Source organism: Rousettus aegyptiacus, unplaced genomic scaffold (genome assembly GCF_014176215.1).
Source record: "Rousettus aegyptiacus isolate mRouAeg1 unplaced genomic scaffold, mRouAeg1.p scaffold_m13_p_13, whole genome shotgun sequence".
Lineage (NCBI taxonomy): Eukaryota > Metazoa > Chordata > Mammalia > Chiroptera > Pteropodidae > Rousettus > Rousettus aegyptiacus.
Window position 1 is genome coordinate 58940263 of NW_023416288.1, and position 26577 is coordinate 58966839.

The window sequence follows — 26577 nt, forward strand, 5'->3', positions numbered from 1 at the left end:
CACTTTAATAATATTAATCCAGTCCACGAGGAAGGTATATTCTTGAATTTATTACTCTTCAGTTTTTTTCCTTCAGTGTCTTATAGTTTTCAGAGTACAGATCTTCCACTTCTTTGGTTAAATTTATTCCTAGGTATTTTATGCTTTTGATGCAGTTGTAAATGGCTTGTTTTCTTAATTTCTCCTAATTATTTGTTACTGGTGTATGAAAATGCAACTGATTTTTGTATATTCTGCATCTTGAAACTACTGAATTCATTCTAATTTTTTTTTTTTTTGGTGGAGTCTCGGGTTTTCTATATATAATATCACGTCATCTGCAAACGAGTTTTACTTCTTCCTCTTTGATTTGGATGCCTTTTATTTCTTGTTTGTTGCTGTAGGTAGGAGTTCCAATACTATGTTGAATAGAAGCAGTGATAAGTGGACATCTTTGTCTCGTTCCTGATCTTAGAGGAAAAGCTTTCTTTCATCTTTTCACCATTGAGTATATTACCACCTTGCGGGTTTGTCACATACAGCCTGTTATGTTGAGCGATGTTCCTTCTAAACCCACTTTTTTAGGAGTTTTTATCATAAAAGGATGTTGAATTTTGTCAAATGCTTTTTCTGCATCTATCGAGATGATTATGTGGTTTTTATCTTTTATGTTGTCAATATGATGTATCACATTGATTGATTTATGGATGTTGAACTATCCTTGCACCCCTGGGATGAATACCACTTGGTCACAGTGTATAATCTTTTAAATATATTGTTAGATCTGGTTTGCTAATATTTTGTTGAGAATTTTTGCATTTTTGTTCACCAAGAATATAGTCCTATAATTTTCTTTTTTTTAATGTTTTTTCCTGGTTTTGGTATCAGGGTAATGCAGGCTTTGCAGAGTAAGTTTGAAAGTATACTTCTCTCTTCCATTTTTTGAAACAGTTTAAGAAGGATAGGTATTATTACTTTGAATGTTTAGTAAATTTCACCAGTGAGGCCATCTGGTCCTGAACTTTTGTTTTTTAGGAGTTTTTAAATTATTGCTTCAATTTCATTGCTGGTAATTGATCTGTTTAGATTTTGTGTTTCACTGGTTCAGTTTTAGATTATATACTTATAGAAAATCTGTCCATTTCTTCTACATTGTAAAATTTGTTGGCATATAATTATTCCTAGTATTCTTTAATGATTCTTTTTATTGCTTTTGTGTCACTTGTAAATTCTCTTTCATTTATGATTTTATTTATTTGGGCTATTTTTTTCTTGATGAGTTTAGGTAAAGACTTGCAATTTTGTTTATCTTTTCAAAGAACCAAGTCTTAGTTTTATTGATTTTTTTCTCTTTTTAAAATTTCTATTTTGTTTATTTCTGCTCTGATCTTAACTGTTTCCTTCCATCTGTTTACTTTGGGTTTTGTTTGTTCTTTTGTAGTGTCTTGATTCCCAAGGTAGGCATGTATAGCTATGAACTTTCCTCTTCTAACGGCTTTTGCTGCATCCCATAAATTTTGAAAAGTTGTTTTTATTTTCGTGTGTTTTATAAGTTTGATTTCCTCTTTCATTTATTGGTTGGTTAGTAGCATGTTGTTCAGTCTCTATGTATCTGTGTGTTTTACACTTTTCTTCCCGTAGTCGATCTCTAGTTTCATGCCATATAGTTGGAAAAGATACTTGATTTCAGTTTTCTCAAATTTATTGAGGCTTGTTTTGTGGTCTAGTATGTGATCTGCTCTGGAGAATGTTCCATGTACACTTCAAAAATATGTGTAATCTAAAGTTTTTAGATGAAATGTTCTGAAAGTGTTTATCAAATTGATCTGGTGTAGTGTGACATTTAAAGCCATTATTTCCTTATTAAATTTTTTCAGATTATCCATTAATGTGAGTGGAGTATTAGAATCCTATACTATTATAATACTGTGGACTTCTCCCTTTATGTTATTAATAATTGCTTTATATATGCAGGCACTCCTATATTGACTGTATAGATATTTATGATTATTTTATCCTCTTCTTGAATTGACCCCTTTAGAGTTAGGTAATATCCTTTGTTTTCAATTTTTTTGTTTTAAAGTCTTTTGTCTTGATATTGCTACTCCATCTTTTTTTCCCGACCTTTTAATTTCTGTTTGCACAGAATATTTTTCCATGCCTTCACTTTCAGTCTGTATGTGTCCTTCAATTTGGAGTCTCTTGTAAGCAGCATATGTAAAAGTCATGTTTTTTAATCCATTCAGCCACCTTATGTCTTTTTTTTGAGGCACTAAATCCATTTACATTAAAAGTAATTGTTGATATGTATGTACTTACTGTCGTTTTGTTATTTTTATTTTTTTATAGTTCTCTTGATCTCTTCGCTCGTAGTTTGCTGGTTTTCATTAGTGTTTTGTGTTTTTTTCCTCTTAATTCTCTGTATATCTTTTGTGTGCTTTTGGTTTGTGGTTACCTTGAGAGGGTATGTGTGTATATTTATATCTATATCTATCTTTATATCTATCTGTCTAAATTCTATACCTCTACCTCGAGCAGTCTATTTTAAGTTGACAGGTATTTAGGTTTGAATATAATCTGTATGAACTACATTTTTACTACTCCCTCTATGCTTTATGTTATTGACATAATGTTTTAGCGCTTTGTGTTTTGTATATTCTGGCTACTGACTGTAGTTTGAGTTTGATACTTCTTCCTTTTGACCTTAATAGCTTTTTAAATGTCTTCTTCACTGTATTTATTTAATATACGGCTTTACCTGTGGGATTGTTTTCCTTTCTCATATTTTGTTTCTGGATCGGGCTTATCCTTTTCTGCTTACAGAAGGCTCTTTGTTATTATTTTAAAACTGGTTTAATGGTGATAAAGTCCTTCAGGTTTTGCTTGTGTGGGAAACTATCTCCTCTTTATTTCTGAACGATAACCTTGCTGGGTAAATCATCGTAGGTTCCTTTCTTTCAGGACTTTAATGTGCTGCCGCTCTTGTGGCCTGTAAAGTTGCTGCTGAGCAATAAGCCGATAGTCGTTATGGGATTTCCTTTGCATGCAATTTGTTATTTTCCCCTTGCTTCCTTCTAGATTGTGTCTCTAATATTTGCCATTTTAATTATAGTATATTTTGGTGTGGGTCTCTTTGAGTTCATCCAGTTTGGAACTCTCGAACTTCCTGGATGTAAATATCTGTTTCCTTTCTCAGTCAGGATAGGTCATTATTTTTTAAAAGAAAGTTCTGTTCCTTTCTCTCTCTCTTCTTCTTCTGGGATTCCTATAATGTGAATATTTGCATACTTCTTGGTATCCAAGAGGTCCCTTAAACTATCCTCATTTAAAAAAATTTTTTTTTTCTGTTTAGTTCTGATTGGTTGATTTCCACTAGTCTGTCTCCAGGTCCCTGATTCAGTCTTCTGTATTATCTAACCTGCCGTTGATTCCTTCTAATGTATTTTTCATTTCAGTTATTCTTCAGGTTTGCTTGATTCTTTATTACGCTTTCTCCCTAAGTTCCTCTATTCCACTCTCAAGTGTGGTGAGCATCCTTCTGACTTTCTTTCGCTTCTTTATTATGCAGATTACTTAGCTCCATTTCCTTAGGTTTTTTTTTTCCCCCTCCCTGGAGATTTTTCTTGTTCCTTCATTTGAGAATTGTTCTTCCATCTTTTCATTTTATTTGACTTTCTGCATTTGTTTTTATAAATTAGACAAAATGACTGTCTCTCCAAGTCTTGAAAAGGCAGCCTTATTAGAAGGGACCTCTGTGGAGGCCGTGTGTGCCAGGCGGTTTTGGTGGGCCTGTAGGAGCGAAGCTGGTGCCTAAGGCATTTGGGGCACTGGCCCACTGCGCCAGAGCGTGTAGTAATGCCCTCTCGACCCTGCTTGCTTCCTTTGTTCATGGCTGAAATGGGCTTGGACGGTATATCCAGGTACACACTATAGCAACCTTTCAGATAGGCCAGAGCAGCTGGATAGAGCCCCCACTCATCCTATGGAAGTAAAGGGGGGCGTAAACAATGGCGCTCATAGGCACCCCCAGCCACGGATAATTCCCACAGTCACCGAGAGCTCTACAGCTCTGTCTCGTTGTATAGCACATGGTCTTATGTAGAAGCAGCCTCTGCGTAGGCTTTATGTGCCAAGTAGTTTTGGGAAGCCCAGCAGGTACTTCTGGTGCCTGAGATGCAGGTTTGCTGGGCTGGAGCAGCCCCCAGCAGGGAGGCCAGGTTCATGTGGTGACACCCTGTTATTCCTGGTTGCTTCCTTTGCTTGGAGGCAAAACGCTCTGGGCAGCGTGCGTAGCTGGGAATGCTGCTCTGATCTTGCAGGTGGGGCAGAGCTCCGCCAGCCCGTGGAGTTCCCCGCAGCTCCCCGAGGGCTCCTGTGGCTTTCCCAGCCTTCTCTATTCAGTCTCTTTCTCTTGCCTGTTTAGAAGCTGCTCACTCAGCCCTCAGTTGTCTCACAAGAGTAATTGCTCTCTATGTACGTGTATATTTGAGTTTGCTCATGGAAGGTGGCGATTTCAGTGTCCTGTGTCACCGCCATCTCGGACTACTTTCACTTCTAATTCTTTAAGGTGTAATGTTAGATTGTTTGAGGTTTCTCTTGTTTATTGAGGTGGGCCTGTAATGAAGGCTGTAAACTTCCTCCTTACCACTTTTGGGATGCTGTATTTTCATTTGTATTTGTCTCTGTATCTTTTGATCTTTTATTTCTTCTTTAACCCAAGGGTTGTTCAGTAAGATGTTGATTAATCTCCACATATTTGTGTTTTTTCCAGAGTTCTTGTTAATTTCATTTCATACCACGTGGTCAGAAAATATGCTCAATATGACTGCAGTCTTAAATTTATGGGAACTAGTTTTGTGCTCCAACGTATGGTCTGTCCTTGAGAATGTTTTATGTGCACTTGAAAAGAATGTGTATTCTGTCGTTTTGGGATGGAAAGTTCTATAAATATCAATTAAGCTCATTCGATGTAATGTGTCATTTAAGGCCGATATTTTCTATTGACTTTTCATCTGGATGATCTACTCATCGCTGTCTGTGGAATATTCAGGTCCCCTACTATAATTGTATTTTTTTTTTCAGTTTCCCCCTTTAGGTCTGTTAGTAATTGCTTTATATATTTGGTGCTCCCAGATTGAGTACACATACATGAACAAGTGTTATGTCTTTTTGACGAATTGCCACCGTTATCATTATAAAATATCCATTTTTGTTTCTTGTTACCTTTTCCTATCTTGAAATCTGTTTTGCCTGATACAAATACTGCTATACCTGCTTTTCTCTGGATGCCATTTGTTTAAAGAATCATCTACCTCTTCACTTTGAGCCTGTGCTTGTCTTTGTAGTTGAGATGAGTCTCCCTCAGGCACCGTACGCTGGGTCTTATTTTTCAGGCCATCCCACTACTCTGTGCTTTTTGATTGGTGAGTTTAGTCCGTTTATTCCTAGGGCGATGATTGATGTATGAGGAGTAACTGTATAGTCATTGAGCTTTTGTTTTCTCCTTGCTCTGTATCGTCATTGTTTCTTTTCCCTTGTGATTCCACCTGCTATTTTAACGTGGCCGTTTTCTATGACTTTCTTTCTTTCTTTTTTTTTTTAATTTTGGTTTTGGCTCGTTTGCTTTATGCCTCAACTCTGGGTTTCTGTTGTGTGGTTCCCATTGTGTAAAATGTCTCACTCACACAATAGCCCTTTTCCTTCCGATGGCTCCATCTTCAATCGCCTGGGTTCAGGCCTCCCCCCCCCTTTTGTGTTTTCCTCGCACATCGTGCCCCTCTTTATGTTGTGCGTTTGTTACCAAAACGCAGTAGCGATGATCATTTTTAGCGTCTTCCCCCTTTAACGCTCACGTTATGGTTAGGTGTTAATAACCTGTTCCGAAGTAGATTTGCAGTTTCCTGCTTTTGTCAGTCCGTTAATCAACTAACTCAAAGTTTTATATATTTCCGTGTTTTGTTCGCAGTAGAAATCCTTTCAACATTTCTTGTCGTGGTAAATTCTCTCAGCTTTTTTTTTTTTTTTAAATCTAGAAAAGCCTTTATTTCTCCTTCATGTCTAAAACATAACTTTGTTGTATATATTATCCTTGGCTGATGGTTCTTGTCTTTCACCACTTTGAATATTTCCTTTTACTCTTTCCTATCCTGTAATGTTTCTGTTGAAAGATTTGATGATGAAGATAAACGAATGGGATTTCCTTTGTGGGTTACAGTCTTTTTGTTCCGTGCTGCCATGAGAATTCTTTGTCATTAATTTTCGACAGTTTGAATAAAATGTACTTTGGGGAAGTTCTTTTTTGCATTGATATAATTAAGGGTTCTGCCAGCTTCCTGTATTTTTAAGTCCAGTTCTGTCCATAGACTTGGGAATTTCTTATCAGTTATTTCTTTAAGTAGATTCTCTTTTCCCTTCTCCCTCTCATTTTCTGGTGTATCGATTATCCTAAGTTTTCTTTTCTAATGTAGTCAGATTTCATAGAGTTCTTTCTTTCTCTTTTTACCCCTTCCTTTTCCACTTCTTCCCCTTTCCCTATTTTTTTCTTCTCTTAGTTCTCTCTCTTCTTCCTATTGGGTCATTTCTAGGTTTTTATTTTCAAGTTCACAAATTCTTTCTTCCATCTGGTCTGCTTTGTTTCCAGTGCTCTCCAATGTAGTCTTCATCTCATTTATTGAGTTCGTTAGCTCCAGAATTTGTTTCCTTTTTATAGTTTCAGTTTCTTTGGTAAAGTACTCCTTTCGTTCATTAATTTTTTTATTCCTGAGTTTTCTTGTACATCGTCGAATTTCTTCATAACTGCAGCCTTGAATTCTCTGTTATTTAAATCATAGTTTTCCATGACTTTGAGTTTGGTTTCTGGAGATTTCATTTTCTTCCTGTGTTCCCAAGTTACCTTGGTTGTTTATGGTATTTGATGGATTGTTTGTGCATTTGAGGTAGTGATCTTTTGGTTTGATACTATTTTGCTCTCAACAATTCACCAGGTTAATAGGCAGGGTACTTTTTGTTTTCATGTAGATGGTATTTTAGCACAAGTTTTTTCTCTTAACCTGCATTATTTATGCCCCTGGGATCATGATGGAGTGGCATCACTTTACATTAAGGAAAATGCCATGTGGCCACTGGGGCGGTGAATGTCCCCTCTGTGACTGGCTCGCCTTGGTTATGGAGCACCATTGTTACTATGGTGGGGAATGCGATGAGTGGTGGAAAAATGGTTTTGTGAGCTCCAATCGCTACTTCCTTTTTTCCAGTGTGTTTTGGCCTTACTGGGCTCTGCCAGGGCACCTGGGGCAGAGGAGGCAGGTTTACGATCTCACTGTTTCGCCCGCTCCCCTTACAGTAATGGCTGATGACTTCGCTATATTGTTTAAAGCTTTCCAGCCACCTCTACCCAGCTCTGCCTTGGTGGGGTGGGGAAGGGAGATGCCTTTTCCTGGCAGGACACTCCTTCGGCCCCTCTTACACTGCAGGTCCTAGTGTGAGGGCCGCCGCCTGACCTCACCACTCTGTGCTCACTGGAGCCTGGGTGGGCGTCCAGCTGAGTCTGCAGCCACCGCCCCTGGCCTTCCTCCCATCCTGCCCCCTTGCTTTTTCCAATTTTCCCACCTTCAGATATCCTGATGGGTGGCTCTTTCATGTGTGTTTTTGTGTTGAGCAGGAACTCCTTTGTTCTGATTGTCCGACTTGTAAATTTAAGGGGTGAAACAATGGATCTTCCCACTTCTCCAGGATGCGGCCATTCCTCTCTCCATTCACTTTTTTAAAAAAACCTATCGAGTTTATTAGGTAACATTTTTTTGAAGCCTAGTTTTCAATGTCTTTATATAATTGAGACATTAAAATAGTATTTCTTGAAACACATTCTATAATTCAAGTTTTCTTGTTAGCCGGGCTTTGTGAAGTCTTTTTATAGGTACTTAGTATTCGGCTTCACATTATAATAGTGATGCAGTCTTAATATGGAGGAACTCAGCAAATTAATTTTTTAACTAAAACACGTATTTCCTTCTATGCTTGATCTTGAAGTAGCAGGTTCTGCGTGATGATAAGCTGTTACCTCTGTATTTCAGGTACTATGCCATAATGGTCACCATGTTCTTCACCGTCAGCGTGGTGAACAACTACGCCCTGAACCTCAACATCGCCATGCCCCTGCATATGATATTCAGATCTGTAAGTGCCGCTGGCTCACATGAGTATGTCCTCTGAAAAGCACAGCCAACCGGGTAGACTAGACACGTGCCAAAGTAGGAAGGCCTTGTGATAAGTGCTATTTAGGGTGTAAGAACAGGTCTCATGACGAGCGAGCCGAGGCTGGCTTTCATCTGAGAAATGAGGCAAAAAAGAGAAGAATGTGAAAGCGGACGGTTTATTTATCTGAGGTCTATGGGTGATTAATAAAAGCAAAGATAAAATTTTTCTGGGAAACAGATTTTACCTTTAATTTCCTGCATCTGGGTGATCTTATATTCAAACTTGTTACATATGTTATTTAACTTATTTTTCATCACTTTTTTCTCTCATAAACTTACATCTACTTGTAATACATGAAACAGACCCTTTTCTGTTTTTTTTTTTTTTTTTTAAACAGAGACTTGAGATAATAATTAAAGGAAATTTCTAGATGAGGTGGGGTTTCTCTCAAAGTAGTAGACATTTTCTTCTTTGCCTCATATAACATAGTTTGTATGTTATTTACATACAAACTAAACAGTTCAGCTCGAATGAGAAAGACTTCAGAAAGTATGTAGATAGCATTGCAGAATAATACAAAATGGATAATGATTGAAATTATAACATTTCTGTGTGGTCTGAGATCAAATGTACTATTCCTAAAAAGACTTTCCCAAGGCAACTAATTACTAAGATGACCTTGAAAGCACCAAGCTCTTGATGATCAATCGACTCCCTTTCGGAGAGGAGATCCCTGCACGACTTCTTTCATTAAAACTAAATGTGAGAAGCAGCTTGTTAAAAGATCTTATAAGTAGAAGGAAAATTGGACAGAAATAAGTCTATGATATAATTTATTCTTGTCAACCTTAGCTTCAGCTATTGAGAATTGATCATTTTTATTTTCATTGTCCTCTTTAAAGGTTTTATTATTTTACAAGACAGATTTTTGCGGTTTATACTTTTTGCCATAAGAACACCTGAACTTTATTATTTATTTATCCCGACTTCCTTCTTTCCAGCTGTTTTTACCCCATCCGTGTTCATATTTATCTTGAATTATGTTACTGTCTTTCGTGCACTAAAACGTTCTCTTGTCTCCTTCTATAGGGTTCTCTAATTGCCAACATGGTTCTAGGAATTATCATTTTGAAGAAAAGGTAAGCAGTACACTTTTGTCACTGATGTATAGGAAGCATACCCTGAGCCCCGTCTATAAACTGATCATCTGGGTTCCTTTTCTCACAGTGCAGACAGTTTGCTCTTAGCCACCTACTTTGTTTTTTAGTCCCCTGTGACAACGATGTCATTCCTGGGGCAGTTGACCAGGGAAGAGATCCCACCTGTGGCTTTTGAGCAGCATTTTCTGTGCAGAATTAGCTCGTGTCATCATTGAATCCTTAGAACCATTCCAGCCTATGAAGCCAGTTGATCTAGAACTTCACCGTCCCTTAGGATCACCACTAGCCACATTTAAGGGCTCAGTAGGCACACGCGGCTAGTGGTGACTCTCTTAGAGAATCCAGATTTGGAACATTTCCAGCTTCACAGTTCTGTGGGACGATGCTGTTATAGAAAGCATTTATCAGTACAAAGTCACGAACTAAGGAATAATCATGCCTATTAGAATTCCTTTGTTAGGAATTTTCCTAACAAAGGCCCAGATGGCCAAGAAGATAGAACGAAAAGTTTCAGGATTGTTCTCTGCGGCTGTCACCAGGGGCTTACTCTGGGGGTGCTTTTTAAAAGTATTTGGATCCCACCGTCATTCTTAGCCCCACCTCTCACTCCCAAGAAGAAGGTGCATTGAGGAAAGACAGCACAAATAGTCTGGAACATTCCTCGGAAAGGTCACCCTTACTATAAAGTCCAAAATTGTGTGATTCGATGCCAACTTTTTAATGTATTTAATATCCAGCCTAAGTATTAGAACTCTCTATACCAGCTTGGAAAATAGCTGTCCGTTCAGGGTGTGGGGACTTAAGAGTTTTGAAGTAATAAGGGTTGTGTCAAAAAGAACAATTATCTTCTCTGACTAAGGTTTTTATCATGAATTCTTTACCCCCCGAGGCTTCTGTATTCTCCAGATAAGTGCCATTGTAGTTGATTTCTTTCCTAGGTCCCTCTGCTTTAAGCAAACCTACAGATGAATGGTCAGTTTGTTATGTTTGAAGTAAGCGTTGTGTATCTTAGTAGTGTAGAAGTCACCCCCGGCACACTTGTGGTCCTTCCAACCTTTGGTTTGGGTTCATAACATGTAAGAGACGCCTGTGGCACAGAATGTTCCTAGCAGAATGTCTGGTGCTTGGAGCAACGAGGACATCAGAAGCAAGTGTGGACTTGCACACAAGGACACATTGCAGGACGGGCGCACACGCCTGACCGGTAATGAGACTTCTTGCTCTAAGGACTAGAAAAGGATACTTTAGAGGATAAGAGAAAGATACTTGAGAAAAAATAGCTGAGAACACAGTGGTGGCTTTGAGGCTGAGTCTGGGAGTTGGCTGTAGCTTGTATTTACTAACCTAACAGTAACTCTTAATAAATTACAAAGCCAGCATTGTAGTGAAACTTAATAAAAAGCTAAGGAGACAGGGGTGGGGGTGCTAGCATTGCCATTCCTCCTCTCCTTTATCCACGTAAGTTACACATTTCCAGACTCCGACTCTTCTTCCAAACCATCTCCGCAACATGACAGGGATACAAAAGCACATATTATATAAGAGATGTATCCTCCTGATACTGTCTCAGAAGGTCAGGGGGCTTTCTCAAACACTTAAGAACTTGTTTTGGCCTTGTCATCTTGAATCTAACTTTCTTGGCCTTTTTGACTTTGAGTGTATTAGCCAGAGAGCAGGGGTTTGCCTATGTTAACTGTCTAATACCATGAATTAGTAACTAACTTATGTTTACCTAAAAGTAAAAGGCCAAAGTGGGCAGTAGCAAGCATTATGAGATAAAAAAAAAAAAAAAAAAAAAAAAACTATTTGGAAAACACTGATTTGGGCAGAAACCCAAATAGTGTTCTGATTAGGCAAACGGTATTTTTGAGAAAGGGAAGAATAATTACAACAATAGAAGGAAGGCATTTCTCTTGGTGCAGAAAGCAAACATAGTGATGCTAATTCCAAACCATTTTTAATGATCAGGCCAGTAGTTCTCTGGTATTTGTAATATCTGCTTTCTTGTTATCTTTGCAGACAGTTCTTTGAGGCACAGTGTGGCTTTAGGCCCAATCGAAAGGTTATTTTGCCCTGTTTTAACATTCCAAAGGTTTGAGGCAAAAGAGTGCAAGAAAGTTCCTTCAGCATGGCAGCTCTGACATTTCAAAGCGTTTTTATTTTTTAATAGTTATCTCCTTTTATTTATCCCGGGTAGAAGCCCCTCAAATGCATAGTGTGTTCGTCGTCCCAGGATTCGACAACCGAATCTATATTTATTTTACCCGTGCCATTCATTATTTTTTAGGCCTGAGTTATAAACCTCTCTGTTCTGATCTTCCCGGACTGCAGAGTTCCCTTATTTGCATAGCTGCCTCCAGCAGTGCCTGCTCCCCGCCCCGCCCCTCTTCCCTAGCGCGGTGCTCACAGCCCCTCGCTCTGCTTCTCAGCCCATTCCGTCGGCCTTTTATGAGACGCAGTGACCAGAACTAGAGAGAGTACTGGAGCGGAAACCTTGAGTGGTTCATCCTGTTGTGAGTTTAATTTCTTTCCATTCTTGCCTGAGGCCTTTTGCTTTATGCCAAGAGCCTGAGAGGGACGTTAATGATACTGTTTTAGTGAATGTGAAACGCCTGTTATCATTGCCAACGGCCCTATTTGTTAACATTCCTCCCTTTCTTCAACTATGCCAGCATTTAAAAACAACATTTGTCATTCGGAGGCTTTGAGGAAAACAGACCCCCCTGAAAGTGAACGACTGAATTATTTTCCGAGGAGTGAGTCCTGCCGCTTGTGCCAGATACTCCCTTCCCCTGCTCGCATGGTGTGTGTCTTCACACCGAGGTTTGGGTCCTCCAAAACGGGAAAAGCAGCAGATGCCAGATCCAAGCAAGGCTTCCATTTGGGCTTTTGAGAGCAGGATGGAATGAAATGTCTGGTTTTTTTTTTTCCTGATGAAACGAGTTTTGGTCCATCAACTATCAGAAAGTGTTTTAAAGGACTTTAAACCAAGAAAAAGGGTGTCATATAGCAACCGTTCACACACAGACTTACATGGGCTCTGCTGGGAAGTGACCTTCAGTTGTATGTTGGTGACCCGTATGTATTGTCATGCACCATCCCGCTTGAACATCGCGGGGAGACTGGTACCTCTGCTTTCCTAAGGTGTTCTTGTTCTTATTTTTGCAGATACAGTATATTCAAATACACTTCCATCGCCCTGGTGTCCGTGGGGATATTTATTTGCACTTTCATGTCAGCAAAGCAGGTGGTAAGAATCAGTTCACAAATCATTTATATTTATTTACTACTTATTAATGATAAAATAATTTGAATGCTTATGTAATACAAGGATTCAGATCTCTGAAAGAGTGGCTAATAAATATTTCTCCTGAGTCTGGGCCCCTTGTATGTAGTCTGGTCTCTATACCAATGATTTTTTTCTTATTTCCTAGACTTCCCAGTCCAGCTTGAGTGAGAATGATGGATTCCAGGCGTTCGCATGGTGGTTACTAGGCAAGTACAGTAATTACAATGAAGATAATTGCCTTTGCAATCTGTTTGCTGAGTTCTCCCCTCAGGGATTGGTTTCTTGGCAAGAAGCTTTGGCTAAACAAATTATGCACCTGGGATCGTGTGTCTCTGAACTTTAGTGTTCAAGAAAATGCCCAGGTTCATGGTAATGTGTTCTGTAACACGGATCCATATTTTTCTTGGTTGACACTGGTATAGAAAGAAAAGTACAGGCCTGCTTGCCTAGCACGCTCTCTGGGATCAGCGCTTGGAGTGCCGTCCACTTCCGCATGATCTGTGTGGTCAGGAGGGCTTCTGCAGAAGGGCACATGACAGCAGTTGACTCTTTAAAAAGAATTTCCAAGGGACCCATTTCTAAATCTTAGATTTGTTTTCTTTAGAAGTTAGTCGTTCCATATGGCATAGTTCCCAAACCCAGTGGATCAGCAGAATTTGCTGGGGAATTTTTTAAAAAACAAATATCTCTTCGTGAAATTAATGAGACGACAGCGGTAGAGCTTGGCCCTCGCACTGTGTGATGTGGAGGTGAAATTCTCCAAGTTCATTCAGTGACAGCAATAGCAGATTGAGACCGACCGTGTGAAAGAGAATTATATTCTCCTCACTTCTTGGCTTTGAAACTTTGCCCCCTTAGATTGCTGTTCTTAACATAGAAAGTTAAGAATAAACTTTATGAGCTATTAGAAAAATACTCTCCAATAAGAAAAATTTGCAAAGAATTGAACATACCATTGGGGAAAAATTAATGTCCAATAATTTTTTGTTCAGCCTCACTTGTCTGATAATCAAAGAAATGCAAATTGAAACCAAAATGCAGTGCCTTTTTATTTCTGGTCTATTATATAGGCAAGATCATAAGTGATTATTTGCATTGCTGCTGAGGGTGCAGTAAGACAAAGATTTTCACATAAACTGTTTACAGTATCAATTGACATAGCCTTTCTGGAAAATAATTTATATGTTGAGTTATTAAAATGTCTACAACCTGTGACTTAGTAATCCTTATAAGAGTTTATTCTAGGGAAATAATATTTAAAAAAAGATTTATGTAGAGGGGTGTACATTGATTTTCAGTGATGTTTTAATTGGAAGTAATCTTATATTGTAAGACTTTTAAGTATAGTACATACAGATGATAAATATGCAGCCATTAAATCAGACTTTTGAAAAACTTTCGTGAATGACCTGAAGAAAAATCCAGGAAAAAGATCGTGAAGAATGCAAGGTACAAAATTTTAAATTAGAGCCTGTCTTAGCACAAAATATACATAAATATATTTAGAGAAATGTAGAAAACTGTAATGGTAAATTGTGGTTGATTTTTATTCCTTTTTAAAACTTTGTACACGTTTTACATTACATTAGTTTGTAATATTTGTAGAATATGTAAACAACCAGTAAATGTTCTTTAAGAATACATCTGGGGGGGGGGAAGATACCTGGAAATAAGCAAATATAGGTATCTTGTAACATGATCTTTTTTTTTTTTTAGGTATTGGAGCACTAACGTTTGCTCTTCTGATGTCCGCAAGGATGGGTATTTTCCAGGAGACTCTTTACAAACAATTTGGGAAACACTCCAAGGAGGCTTTGTTTTATAATGTAAGTAATTTATTGAACCTGGGGAGGATAAGTATTACTGAGTTATTGTTGTTGTAATATGGGATCAAATGTCATAGGCCATCCTTCTGACGTAGGTGAAGGATCAGTCTGTTATTGGTCATCTGCTTCGGGTCCCACAGACCGAAGTGCTTTCATAGGCGGTTGGTGTGCATTCAGAGCCTCCGTCCTCTACGCGGGACGATCACGATCAGTCAGTGTGAACAGAACGTGTCTGCTAACCAGGAATTACTGTAGGGACAAAGAACCTCACCTCCAGTGTCCCTGCAGGTGAAATCAGGTTGAAACCAATATGGAAGCCTGGAAAAGGAAAATAAGTTACAAAAAAAAAAAAAAAAAAACAACCAAACCAGCATGCTCAGGGGAGTATGAGCAGGCAGGCGTTGGAGAGCGTTGGGGCGGACGGGCGAGAGGATGAGTCCCTCAGATGGGCTTCGTCCATGTGATGGAGAGTTTAAATAGCTGGTTATACTGTCTTCAGCATCTTCATTTTAAACCGCTCTAGAGACACTTCCTCCTCCCTCTTTCTGGTTGAGGTGATGCCCAGAGCACAGCCCCTCACGGTCAGGGTGACGTGATGGCCTCTGGTTCAGTAGTAACCTTAGGGGTATCTTCACTGCCAAGTTGCTGCAGACAAGCTGTTCGAGATTTAATTGGAAATAGTGTGTGTGTTTTGGACTTTAAATAAGAAAGGAGCGTTCTGTTGGGGTCACATCTGACCTTCAGAACAGTACGTGGCGCACAGTGCCTGCTCAGTAAGCATTACCTGTGATTCCGTACTATCGTGGTGGTGGCGGGTCGTCGTCAAGCACAGTGATCCGTGCTAACCTGCCGTTTCCCTCTTCCACCTCTTTTTATTCTTATCTTCATTTCTTTCTCCCTGCCCTCCATTCTCTCTTCCCGCTAGTTGTCTAAACTCCTTAAAATCTGCCTTCGCATTCTTTATATTTTTAAATCCATTGTATTTGCTTAGCCATTCTCTAAAACAGGAAAACGTAACAAATCTTTTGGGTAGAATGACTGTGTATTTAATTTTCTCATTCCCTTTTGTTGAGGAAAGGATGCTGGCTCCATTTTTTTTGTTTTGTTTTGTGTGGTGACCATTACACTTAAGGAGAAGAACTGTGATTTTGGCGTTATCATGACATAGAGTGTCAAGTAGTTTAGAGGCACTGGATACATTGAACTTAAGTCTAACTTGCTTTTTCATGGTAGTGTTTGTCCAACAACTTGTAAAACTTAGAATAATGAGAGCAGCTTTACAATGACTCAGTGTTTTTGCATTTACGTTTATGTGGAATATTTCTTCCCATAGCACGCCCTTCCACTTCCTGGATTCATCTTCTTAGCTTCGGATATTTATGACCATGCAGTTCTCTTCAATAAGTCTGGTGAGTCTGGCGTGATCCAGTACAATGACCTGACAGTTTCTGAGGCAGAGTTTCAGTCTTACTCTTGACTTGCCCATTGCTTTTTTTTTTTAATCCAAAATCATCTGTTCCACTTGAAACCATCACAGTTCCGTGATCGACGCTGTTGATCAGTGGTTGCAATAGCAAAAGCTTTTTTACAGGCGCTTCTCAGCTCTTTGCAGATGAAGTGCTATCTTCAGATTTTCTGTTTTGCTTTGGCATGTGTGCGTTTGGATGTGGAAGGCTTGTCTGCAGGACGCACAAACTGTAGCCATTAGAGCCACGAGGGAGGGTGGGCAGCGGATCAGCAGTTTGTGCTGGTTCATCGTGCCGGAGGCAGGTCCGTTTGGGGCCCAGCCCTGGGGAACAGAAGCAAAACCAATGACAGGGATTTTTTTTTTTCCCCAAATGACAGGAAGAAAGGCAGCAGGAAAAAGCAAAATTAGTTCAAAAGTCAATAGTGTAAGTTAGCTAATGCTTTTTAAAGTGGCTATTTAATAAATTAGCTATAAATTGCCTGTTAACCCAGTCGTCTACTAAAGGACATAGAATGTTATATAGACAAACACGAAGAACCTGTAAATATTTAAAAACTTTAAGGCTTGATGTTGCCCATACTTGTGAAGTGTGTTTTGTAGGACGGCAGTGGGTGCTCAGGAAACACTCGTTTGCTGTCCGAACCTGAGTATGAAGCTGTGACCACCCCGAGTTTGCAGTATCGCCTCTCCCATTTGCCCTTAGGAATGTTTGATGAAGAGAGTGTGTAAGAAAGTTAAGGCTCTGAATTAATCATTTCAGATTTTTTAAACTTGGGAGGTAGTTGACAGCTGATTTCTGACACAGTGGTTTTTAAGGTCTCGACAGCCACAGCATAGCAAACTGCTATTGAAATATATGAAATTCCTTAAATTGGTTTAGTTACTAGAATGTTTCTTCTAAAAATCACAGGGCTGTGCATTTATATAAAGTTTTGTTTTTGGAAACTGCCTTAAGCTTCTTCAGAACATTCCTAAGTTAAATATACATTTTTTCCTCTTGTTATGAGTTTTAGTGTCTCAGACGAACCTGTTCTCCTTGAATTTTCTGAGAGCTGAATATCCATCTAAATATTTTACATCATATCGATTGTCTCTTTCCTCAGAAAACTGATACAGTGGATCTCCGAAAACAGTAATAACATTTGTTAACTTTCATTTCAATACTTGCAAAATGTTTTGGAGACAATAGAATACCAGATTATTGGGATTTCCCACTAGTCCAGACATACAGCTCTAACAAATTATTTATCTAGATGGCTTTTTATTTTTTTGCAAAAGAAAATTAATGTTGTTTTCCTAACCAGATCTCAGCATCACTGTGTTGGACTTTCCTCAGTTATGCTGTATGTTTTAAACTCCGAAAACAATTTAGCAATATGAAAGAAATGGCCTTCGAGGATTATAATGTCCTATTCTCTGTAATCTTGGGTATTTTACTTTCTCCCAAATATTCACTGTGCAAACCTCATTATGTAAATCTAACATAAGAATGTATTTAAAGGTAGAAAAGTTAAAGTTCCATTACTCTCCACATCAGTTAATTTCATTTTACCAGTTCCCTTCTAGACACTGTTTACATAGTTGTAATCCTTGTGTTGAAATTTCTACTTCATTTTCTGCTGGTTCTTTTTGTGACCAAATGTAACCTTTATGATTTTGAATGTATAAGGTCTCATCTAGTTAAAGTGTCTTTGCTTACATAGCCATTGTTCTATCATTGCACAGATTGATTTTGTTTTTCCCTATTATAAATTCTACTGCAATGAAGAACTTTTTTTTGAATTATCCAGGATTAACTTCTTAGAATGGGTATTAATACTTTTATAGCACCTTAATAAGAATCGTGAAATTTTTTTGAAAACACCAATTTATACCACCACCGAGTGGCTGCCAATCCCACTTTTACCTTGCCAGATTAGAATATTATTCCTAAAGTTTTAATTGCTAATTCATTAGGTCTGAAATGCTACAGCCTTAATTTAGAATTTTTCGATTACGAGGAGGATTGAACACACTTCCAACTGGCATTTGGTTACTGGCTGCCTTCCCCATCGTGTTAGCTATGACCATGTCATTTTGAACTTCCTGCGCTACAGTCTTTCTCTGTAAAGTGGGGTCCTAGTCAGGTGAATGGTTATGAGTTTATCATTTGCTTTAAGAAAACGAAGTAATGATTCTTGATTCCAGGCTACATCAGCCTCAAGACCAGTAAAGTGGCGTATGGTCCAGACCGACGCTGCTGTCTCTGTCGTGATTGGTATGTCTTACTTTGTTCAAAAAGATGAAAACTTTAGCTCTCAAAAGTGATACAGCCGTCTCCCCTCTTAATCCCTGCAGAGTTGTATCAAGTCCCCGTTGTCGGCGTGGAAGTGCCCATCATGTGGTTCTACCTCCTCATGAACGTCGTCACCCAGTATCCTTTGCCCGCCTCGGCCCTGTGGTCCTTTCTGGATTGTCTCAGCACAGGAATGTTTGTTGTTCTAACAGTGCAGTGACAGTTTCATTCTTACCTTGATCTCTTCTGTAGCAAGCAGGAGATGGAGAGGCCCATCTAGCGAGCTCCTCTGTGGAGGGCCGAGGGAATGACAGCGGTGCCTTTGTTGTTCTAACAGTGCAGTGACAGTTTCATTCTTACCTTGATCTCTTCTGTAGCAAGCAGGAGACGGAGAGGCGCATCTAGCGAGCTCCTCTGTGGAGGGCCGAGGGAATGACAGCGGTGCCGGAGGTCAGTCAGTCACAGGGCACCGTGACGAAATGCCCTGGGGGAGGGGAGAGGCAACAGTTAGTGCATGACACGCATGTTCTGTGATTTGGACCATCCTAGGGTGTTGCACAAACTGCTACAAAATTCTGAAAGGAATTTCAAATTACTTAAAACTTAAGGTCATTCAAAAGAACCATCAAAAAAAATCCATTATAAGAATTCAGTCTTTAGTGAAGCAGACTGCCCTCATCCTTCTGAAGTCGCTTCATAGATCTGTCGTACGGAGTTCTTTTTTAGAGGTGGTGGCAGGCTGGGGCCACATCAGAGAAAGGTGGGTGTGATCACCTTCACCGAGCGTGTTAACGCTCTGGCATTACTTGGGAGGTGACCTTCGCTGTGCACCATGGGAAGAATCTGGAATAAGTATAGCGGGAGGTCTTAGGCAGTTTCGAGCTGGGATCCACGATCCACAAATGGAGCGGCAGGACGGGAATGCCGCAGGGTGCTCCACCAGGCAGGGGCCTCAGAGCAGCCGGAGCCAAGCCCTCGCGTTTTCTAAGTTCTTAGAATACGAGCATGTAGGCCAAGGACCAGGCCACAAGGGTCTCCCTCAGCCAACCTCTCGGTATCTACAGAAAACCACCTTAACCCCAGCCCCCAGGTACGTGTGCATCAGGGGCGTCTTCATCCTCACTACGGAGTGCGCCTCCCTCACTGTCACACTCTTCGTGACTCTGCGCAAGTTCGTGAGCCTCATCTTCTCCATCTTGTACTTCCAGAACCCGTTCACTCTGTGGCACTGGCTGGGCACCTTGTTTGTCTTCATTGGGACCCTCATGTACACAGAGGTGTGGACCAACCTGGGAGCCACAAAAAGCCAGCCTCAGAAGGAGGACAAGAAGAACTGAGGCCAGTGTCGTATGAGCCACGGTCCAGCAAGGTCCCTTGCGTTGATGCTGAGTGAGCCCCCAGTACTGAACGAGCTGTGTGTGCGCCACGGAGCCCCTGGCAGGCGGGCGGGGCCGGCTCAGATCCCCCAGTGCGTGTGGACTCTGCACAGGAATCCCGTAACCCTGAATTAGAAAAAACAAGTAGTACTGTACTAAACAGCCATTCATTCGTTATGTTTTGTTTACATTTTTCAGTACTGTACTTGTTAATGAATCCCGAGTCCCCAGAGCTGCTAGTTTTATAGCCGTGGTCTTGGATGAGATTAGCCCTTTTGCTGCTGTTCTGATTGCTGATGATTCTCTGCCATGATAGTCATCATCGTCCTGTGGCTTCTCCCCTCTGTCCTGTCGCCCTTCTCCTCTAAAGCAGCACTTTTCAGTCGCATGCTCCAGGCAGCGCTGTCGGCGACCAAGTGCATTAAAACACTGGTGACATTGGGGCTAGACTCCCTGCAGCAGGGCTGGTGGGAACCCTCTCCCAAATTTTGCTTTTGTTTTCTATGCAAAAGTTAGATGCTTTCACATCTGTTGCTTTTAGAAGAAACCTGCAGCATAGCTCTGCGTGGCACAGTGTTAATAAGAAAGGTTATGTGTGAACTGGGAAAGAGATGTTTCCCCTCGGTCTTCTACGTGACGCCCATGAGCTTGGAGCAGAGAGGGTGGCGCCAGGACGGCCCCGCTCAGCACCCAGAGAGCCCAGGGCCCCTTCCGAGCGTGTGGGGTGAGTCCTTGAAAGACTTCTTACCCAAGGAGTCCAGCTCTGCCTGGCAAGTCTCGTGGTCACAAACAGGCTCACAAGTAGACGCATAGATACAGTGGGTGTGCTGTATTAGGTCAAATCACAACTAAAATGTTTTTTTTTCCTGTGAGGTATCTTAATGTTCTTGATGGAAGTTGACAGGAGGGGGCTTGTGTTTTATTAATGTAGAAATCATTTAAAGGTCTAGTTTTCCTCCTGTGGCATAATTTTGAGACAGAGAAATGATGTCTGCATGGCGTGTGTAGGTGAGCATGTGCCTCTGTGTAGTTTGTGTGCGATTATTTTGGAGGCGAGACGAGCGTGGAAGTCAGGGTTTTATCTCCTCATTCTTCACAGCCCTGGACCTTCACTGCCCTCACACACAGTCCTGCTCCTCTGCAGGCAGGTAAACTAACTTACCAGCCAGTCCACGCGCACAGACACAAGCCTTTCGTTTTTTCCTGGGTGCAGGTTGTGCTCGGCCCACGCTGTGGTACGTATAGTCCACTGCCTGGACTTACTCGATGGAGTCGGAGATAAGTGCCCTAGGACAACTGGGTTGCTTTGGGGAAGTCGCTTAAGTTGCCTGGGTTTGGGCGGGTCCCAGACGGCAGCATAACAGGACCCAGAGCTCAACCCATGAACACACCCAACGCACACCTCTCCTGAGACAAGGGACACTGAACAGAGTCTGCACGGCAAAGAAGAGACCATCACAAGAAGATTGGGGGACCGCAGGAGCTCCCCAGAATTTGAGGAAACCCACCAGGATCAGAGGAACTGGTGAGTGCCACTGTTTGCATTTCCAGTCACCCCTCCTGGGGCCATCTCCAGTGGGAGCAAGAAGGTGCCGTAGCAGGTGCCCACAGTTAGAGCCAGGGCCCAACAGGGCACCTGCACCAGACCCCTGCTGTACGCAGCTGCTAGACAGCCCCAACTGGAGTAAAAGAGGGTTGGCGAGAGAGGCCCCCTCAGAGGAAGAGGGAACCAGCTGAGGGCTGCAATGCCCAGCAGCAGTCAGGACAGCGGGGTGAGCTGCACACACGGAGGGAAGCCCGGCTGGAGCAGGAGGGAGCCAGGAACGCTGCCGCGCATGCTCAGAGGGCCCCCCATCCCAGAACGGTGGCGGTCAAAACACGCGTGAGCCTCGTGCACACACCAGGCACCCCCATCTCGAAGCATAGTGGACCCAGCAAGGCTCTGCAGCGGGCACAGACCCAGGTCTGGCTGTGGACAGCCAGAGCACAAGGGAGCTCCTCCACACGCCCGCACGCCAGACGGCACCCCAAGCACCCCAGGACCTGTGCACGCCTGCCAAAACCACCCAGTCTACACGGCGGCTACTTCCACTTCTTGAAGACTGGGCGGGATAGCTATTTCATCTCACTCATAGGACCGAGAAAACCCAGAGAAGAACTAATGAAACGGAGGTAAGTAATTTGCCTGATAAACATTTCAAGGAAACTCATAAGGATGCTCAACAAACTTGAGTAGGATAGAGGAACCCAGAACATCAAACAATAGGAAATATGATAAAGAACTAATCAGAGATGAAGAACACAATACCAAATGGAAAACACTAGAAGGAACTGACAGCAGATTGGTTAATACAGAAGCACGGAAATCACCCAAGCAGAACAGTAAAAAGGGAAAAGATCTTTTTTTGTAAATGAGGGTAGTCTGAGGGCCCTACGGGGCAACGTCCAGTGCGCGAACGTCCTCACGGCAGGAATCCAGGAGGAGACGAAATAATGGGTGAAACTTTCCTAATCTAGAGAAGGAAACACGCCCAGGAAGCACAGTTTCAAACAAGAGGAACCCAGAGAGGCCCCCAGCGAGACATGGTGTAATTAAAATGGCAAAAATTAAAGACAAACACAATCTTGAAGGCCTCGAGGGTGAAAACAGTGAATTACAGAGGGCCAGCAGCTGCTTTACCAGCCAGAGGCAGTGCTGAAAGAAAGGAACCGAAAACATTCCACCTGTATTTAGAATTGAAAGAGAGAGTTTCCCAGACAAGCAGACACTAAACGAGTTCATCACTAAACTAGCTTTACAGGAAATGTTACAGGGTCTTTATGCAGAAAAGGCCGTGCCAAAAATAAAATACAGGGAAAGAAACATCACAGGTAAAGGCAGGTACAGAAGTAACAGAGTGAATTGGCCACTTACAAAGCTAAGATTAAAGACAAAAAAGTGAAATTATAATAATCAAGAGCTACACACAGCAAAAAGAAGTAAAATAAGACATTCAAAACAGTGTGGAGGGAAAGTGAAAAAATGTGCTCCAAGAATGCATTTGAACTTAAAACGCCTGTCAGCTTAAAATGGACCGCTATAGATATAGATGGATATACACACACCTCATGGTAACCACAAAGAAAAAAACTGCAAAAAATAAAGAGAAAAAACCAACAAACAAAAACAGCAAACCAAAAGGAAAGAGATCAAGAGAGGAAAGGAAGAGAAGAACTACAAAAGCAGCCAAAAAACAATGAACAAATGCATACCTATCCATAAATACTTTAAATGTAAATGGACTAAAGCGCCAATCAAAACACAAGGTAGCAGAGTGGGTAAAAAAAACAAGACCTATCTGGATGCTGCTTGTAAGAGGCTCACTCTAGATTGAAAGGCACAAAGGGAAGAGATGGAAAAAGATACTCTCCGCAAACGGAAATGAAAAGAAAGCTGGGGTAGCAATACTCAGACTTTAGAACAAAGAGTATAAAAAGCGACAAGGTCATTACACAATGAGAAAGGGGTCAATACAGGAGGCTATAACAATTGTAAATGTCTGTGCCCCCAAGTATGTAAAGCAAAAATTAATGGACGTAAAGGCCGAAATTAACAATAATACAACAGTAGTTGGGGACTTTGGATAGATAATCCAGACAGAAAATTGGTAAGGAAATAATGGCCTTAAATGCCACATTAGACCAGATTGACTTTTAGAACATTGTATACCAAAACTAGATTGCACATTATGCTCAAATATGTATAGAACGTTTTCCAGGAAACAAACCTCAGTAAATTCAAGAAGATTGAAATCATATCGAGCACCTTGACTGACCATAATGGGATGAAACTAGAAATCAACAACAGGAAGCAATTTGGAAAAAATACAAATAACATGGAGATTAAACAACCAACAGATCAAAGAGGAAAACAAAACTATTTTGAGACAAACTGAAAACACAACTTTTCAAAACTTATGAGATAAAGCAAAAGCATTTCTAGGAGGAAAGTTCATAGCTCTACAGGCCTATCTTAGAAAGCAGGAAAAAATTTCCCAATAAGCAATGTAACTTTTTACCTAAAAGAATTAGAAAAAAGGACGAATGCCACCCAAAATAGAATGAAGGAAACAAAGTCCAGAGTGGAAATTAGAAAAGATCAATAAAACCAAGCTGGTTCTTTGAAAAGATAAATAAAATTGACAAACCTCTATCAAGACATCAAGAAAAAGAGAGTCCAAATAAATGAAATCAGAAAGGAAAAAGGAACGTTTACAATGGACGCTACAGGAATACAAAGGATCATTAACACTGTGAACAATTATATATGCCGATAGATTCGAGAAACATAAAACCTTCCAAGACTAAACCCGGAAGACACAAAATCTAGGCGCACTTATTACTAGCAATGAGACTGAAGCAGTAATCAAAAAACTCCAAAAAAAAGCCCAGGACCAGATGCCTTCACTGGTGCATTCTACCACACATTTAAAGGAGATTTAATACTTATCCTTAAATTATTCCCAAAAGCTGTAAGGCCAGCATTATCCTGATACCAAAACCAGACAGACACTACGAAAAAAAGAGAATTTATAGGCCAACATCCTTGACTAACATATAGGCAGAAATTCTCAGCAAAATACTAGCAAATTGAATACAACAATACATTAAAAAGCATTATACATCGTGATAAAGGAGTTCATTCCAGGGATGCGAGGGTGGGTCGACGTCCACAAAACAATCACTGTGACTCATCACATCAAAAAAACCAAGGGCAAAAATCGTATCTCAATAGATGCGGAAAAAGCATTTGATAAAATTCAACATCCCTTTATGATAACTCTCAACAGAATGGGTATAGAAGGAACTTACCTCAAAATGATAAAGGCTGGATATGATGAGCCCACAGCTAAAGTCAGACTCGATGGTAAAAGCAGAAAGTTTGTCCTTTAAGATCTGGAACAAGACAAGAATGCTCATTCTCACCACTATTCTTCAACATATTACTCAGTATGGAGGGCGTGCAGTTGCATGATGGATCGGTGCCCTCCTTTGTGCAAGCTTTGCTTGAGAGTTTGTAGGGGGCTTTAAACATTTGTCATGCAGAATACCAATAGCCTGACAATGATACATATTGAACAGATTAGAATAACAAAAAGGAAAACAGTTTGCAGCCTAGACTTTAAAACTGCTCCGAGCCCAGTTGGGAGCCAGCTGAAAACATCAGAGAATTTCAGTCCTAACCAGCCAGCCGTGCTCAAGGCAAAACTGGAATGCCCCTTAAGAGAGTGTGCAAGTTGAAGGCGTTTGGTGGTTTCTGATCCTACCTGGGAAGAGTTATTTATCCGGGTACAGCAGGAGGTATTGGCTGTGCCACCAGCTTCTCCCTGGGCTGCAAGCAAATAATCCAGCAATCCTGGTGTGAGGCTACTGGAGCTAGAGCTGGGGAGTCTAAAGATGTTTGCTGAGCCCTGGTGGCTCTCGCGGCTGGGTCGGCTGTTCTGTTAATGGGTCTGGTTAGATTTCACATCATTATGTCTAACTGAGCCAAAGCCAGCTAGTGTTGGAATTTAAAAGGTACCATTAGTCCACAAGAGCACCCGAGTCATATGTTCAAATTTACTAAGAGGCATAGTAATTTGTTCACCACGCGACTCACTATTTGTGAACTCTGTAATGGTTAATAGGACACAGCCTTTACGGACATATACTAATATGTAGCCGATTACACCAATTGAGCAAGCAACTCAAATTTTAAGGAAAAAGACCCAATAGCCCCGAATTTGAAAGCATACATCTAAGTGCTAATTTGTTTTCACCTAAATGTTTCCTTGTGCTGGGAAAGAGATTTTAAATATCTTTCCCCCTCCAAATACATCATTGTACTTTCAGATGTGGAAAGGGAACAATTCAATTTCTTCACCATTTTTTTCTTTTTCCTTTTCTTTCTTTTGCCCAAACTCATGAATCTGGTATGAGATTCCGGGAAGTCATGTCTCTGGTTGAAACACTTCCTGGATCAGTGACTGAGGGGTTAAGACCAGCTGCCAGTGAAGTGAAACTGTCCTCTAATTGTCAAGTAACTGTCTAGTCTTTTCCATCGAATTAAAATTTCTCAACAAACGGGACCAGGTCTCATTCTTTCCTGTTGTGGGCACGAGTTCCACTCGGTGGATGATATTTGAAAAAGGACTTTCCCTTCCGTCTCAGAGAAAACCAAATCTGTATTTTAACTCCAATAATACAATTTCTAGAATCATTAACTTTACAAACTCTAATTAAATGTTATCATACTAATAGATATTTAGGCTTATTCTCTCTCACACATCACTCAAAGTGCATTTCAGTCTTTAAACACTGCCATGTGGTGGATACAAGGAACTCACAGAGGGGAGTCTTCAAAACCCTGACCTCTATCCAGTATAATCAGCCCGGCAAGTAAGAAAAGTGACTTAAGCCGCAGACTGACTATTACAAGGATACTACTCCTTTCTAAAGGGAATTTTCTTTTCAGTTTAAGGTTTCGGAGTAAAGAACAACACACATTCATAAAGATTGTATATAAAAGTGTTTCTGTCAATTTTTGCCTTGCCTTCTTGCTCTAAATCACCTCAATTGAAATGCAGGTCTTTTTCACTTGAAAAAACTGGTCGACATCGTTGTAGGGGTTAAAAATCCTCCTAGCACGATGAAAGGAATGATTCATATTTACCTAGTTTAAAAAATTTACCCTTTGTAAACTAGCAGCATTTCATTCGACCGGGACATACCAACCTGGCTTCATTGGTCAGAAACAGGAAAATGCACGTAGGTCCAAAACAGCTCCTTGTACAAAGGAAATGTAGGAGGCTACAATTTTTCCTCAATAACTGATTATTTCCCTATTAGGTAGTAGATGAAATGACTGGAATATCTACTTTGATGGTAGGCAGAGCGTGCTGAATAGTGCTGTTTCCTGCCCTAGTGGCTTTACAGAGGGGGTTTTACAAAATCAACAGTTACGTTACGGTCAAGAAATTAATAACAAGA

General features: G+C 40.7%; 1 protein-coding gene and 1 long non-coding RNA gene across 7 annotated transcripts in view; one reads left to right on the forward strand and one right to left on the reverse strand.

Moving 5' to 3' along the window:
• Positions 1–25676, forward strand: part of SLC35B4 (solute carrier family 35 member B4) — a 36838-nt gene extending 11162 nt beyond the window's left edge. Inside the window, exons 3-10 of the mRNA XM_016148764.2 lie at positions 8052–8154; positions 9265–9314; positions 12504–12585; positions 12770–12830; positions 14341–14450; positions 15784–15859; positions 18256–18331; positions 19284–25676. Coding sequence (XP_016004250.1) covers positions 8052–8154; positions 9265–9314; positions 12504–12585; positions 12770–12830; positions 14341–14450; positions 15784–15859; positions 18256–18331; positions 19284–19530 — 805 coding nt within the window. The 3' untranslated portion in view covers positions 19531–25676. The remainder of the gene's footprint in view (positions 1–8051; positions 8155–9264; positions 9315–12503; positions 12586–12769; positions 12831–14340; positions 14451–15783; positions 15860–18255; positions 18332–19283) is intronic.
• LOC107512837 overlaps positions 14148–26577 on the reverse strand; it is a 36450-nt gene continuing 24020 nt past the window's right edge. For all 6 annotated transcript variants that reach the window (XR_004954099.1, XR_004954096.1, XR_004954097.1 and 3 more), the window contains 2 exons: positions 18554–24504; positions 14148–16239 (listed from right to left, as the gene is read on the reverse strand). This is a non-coding gene — a long non-coding RNA (uncharacterized LOC107512837). The remainder of the gene's footprint in view (positions 16240–18553; positions 24505–26577) is intronic.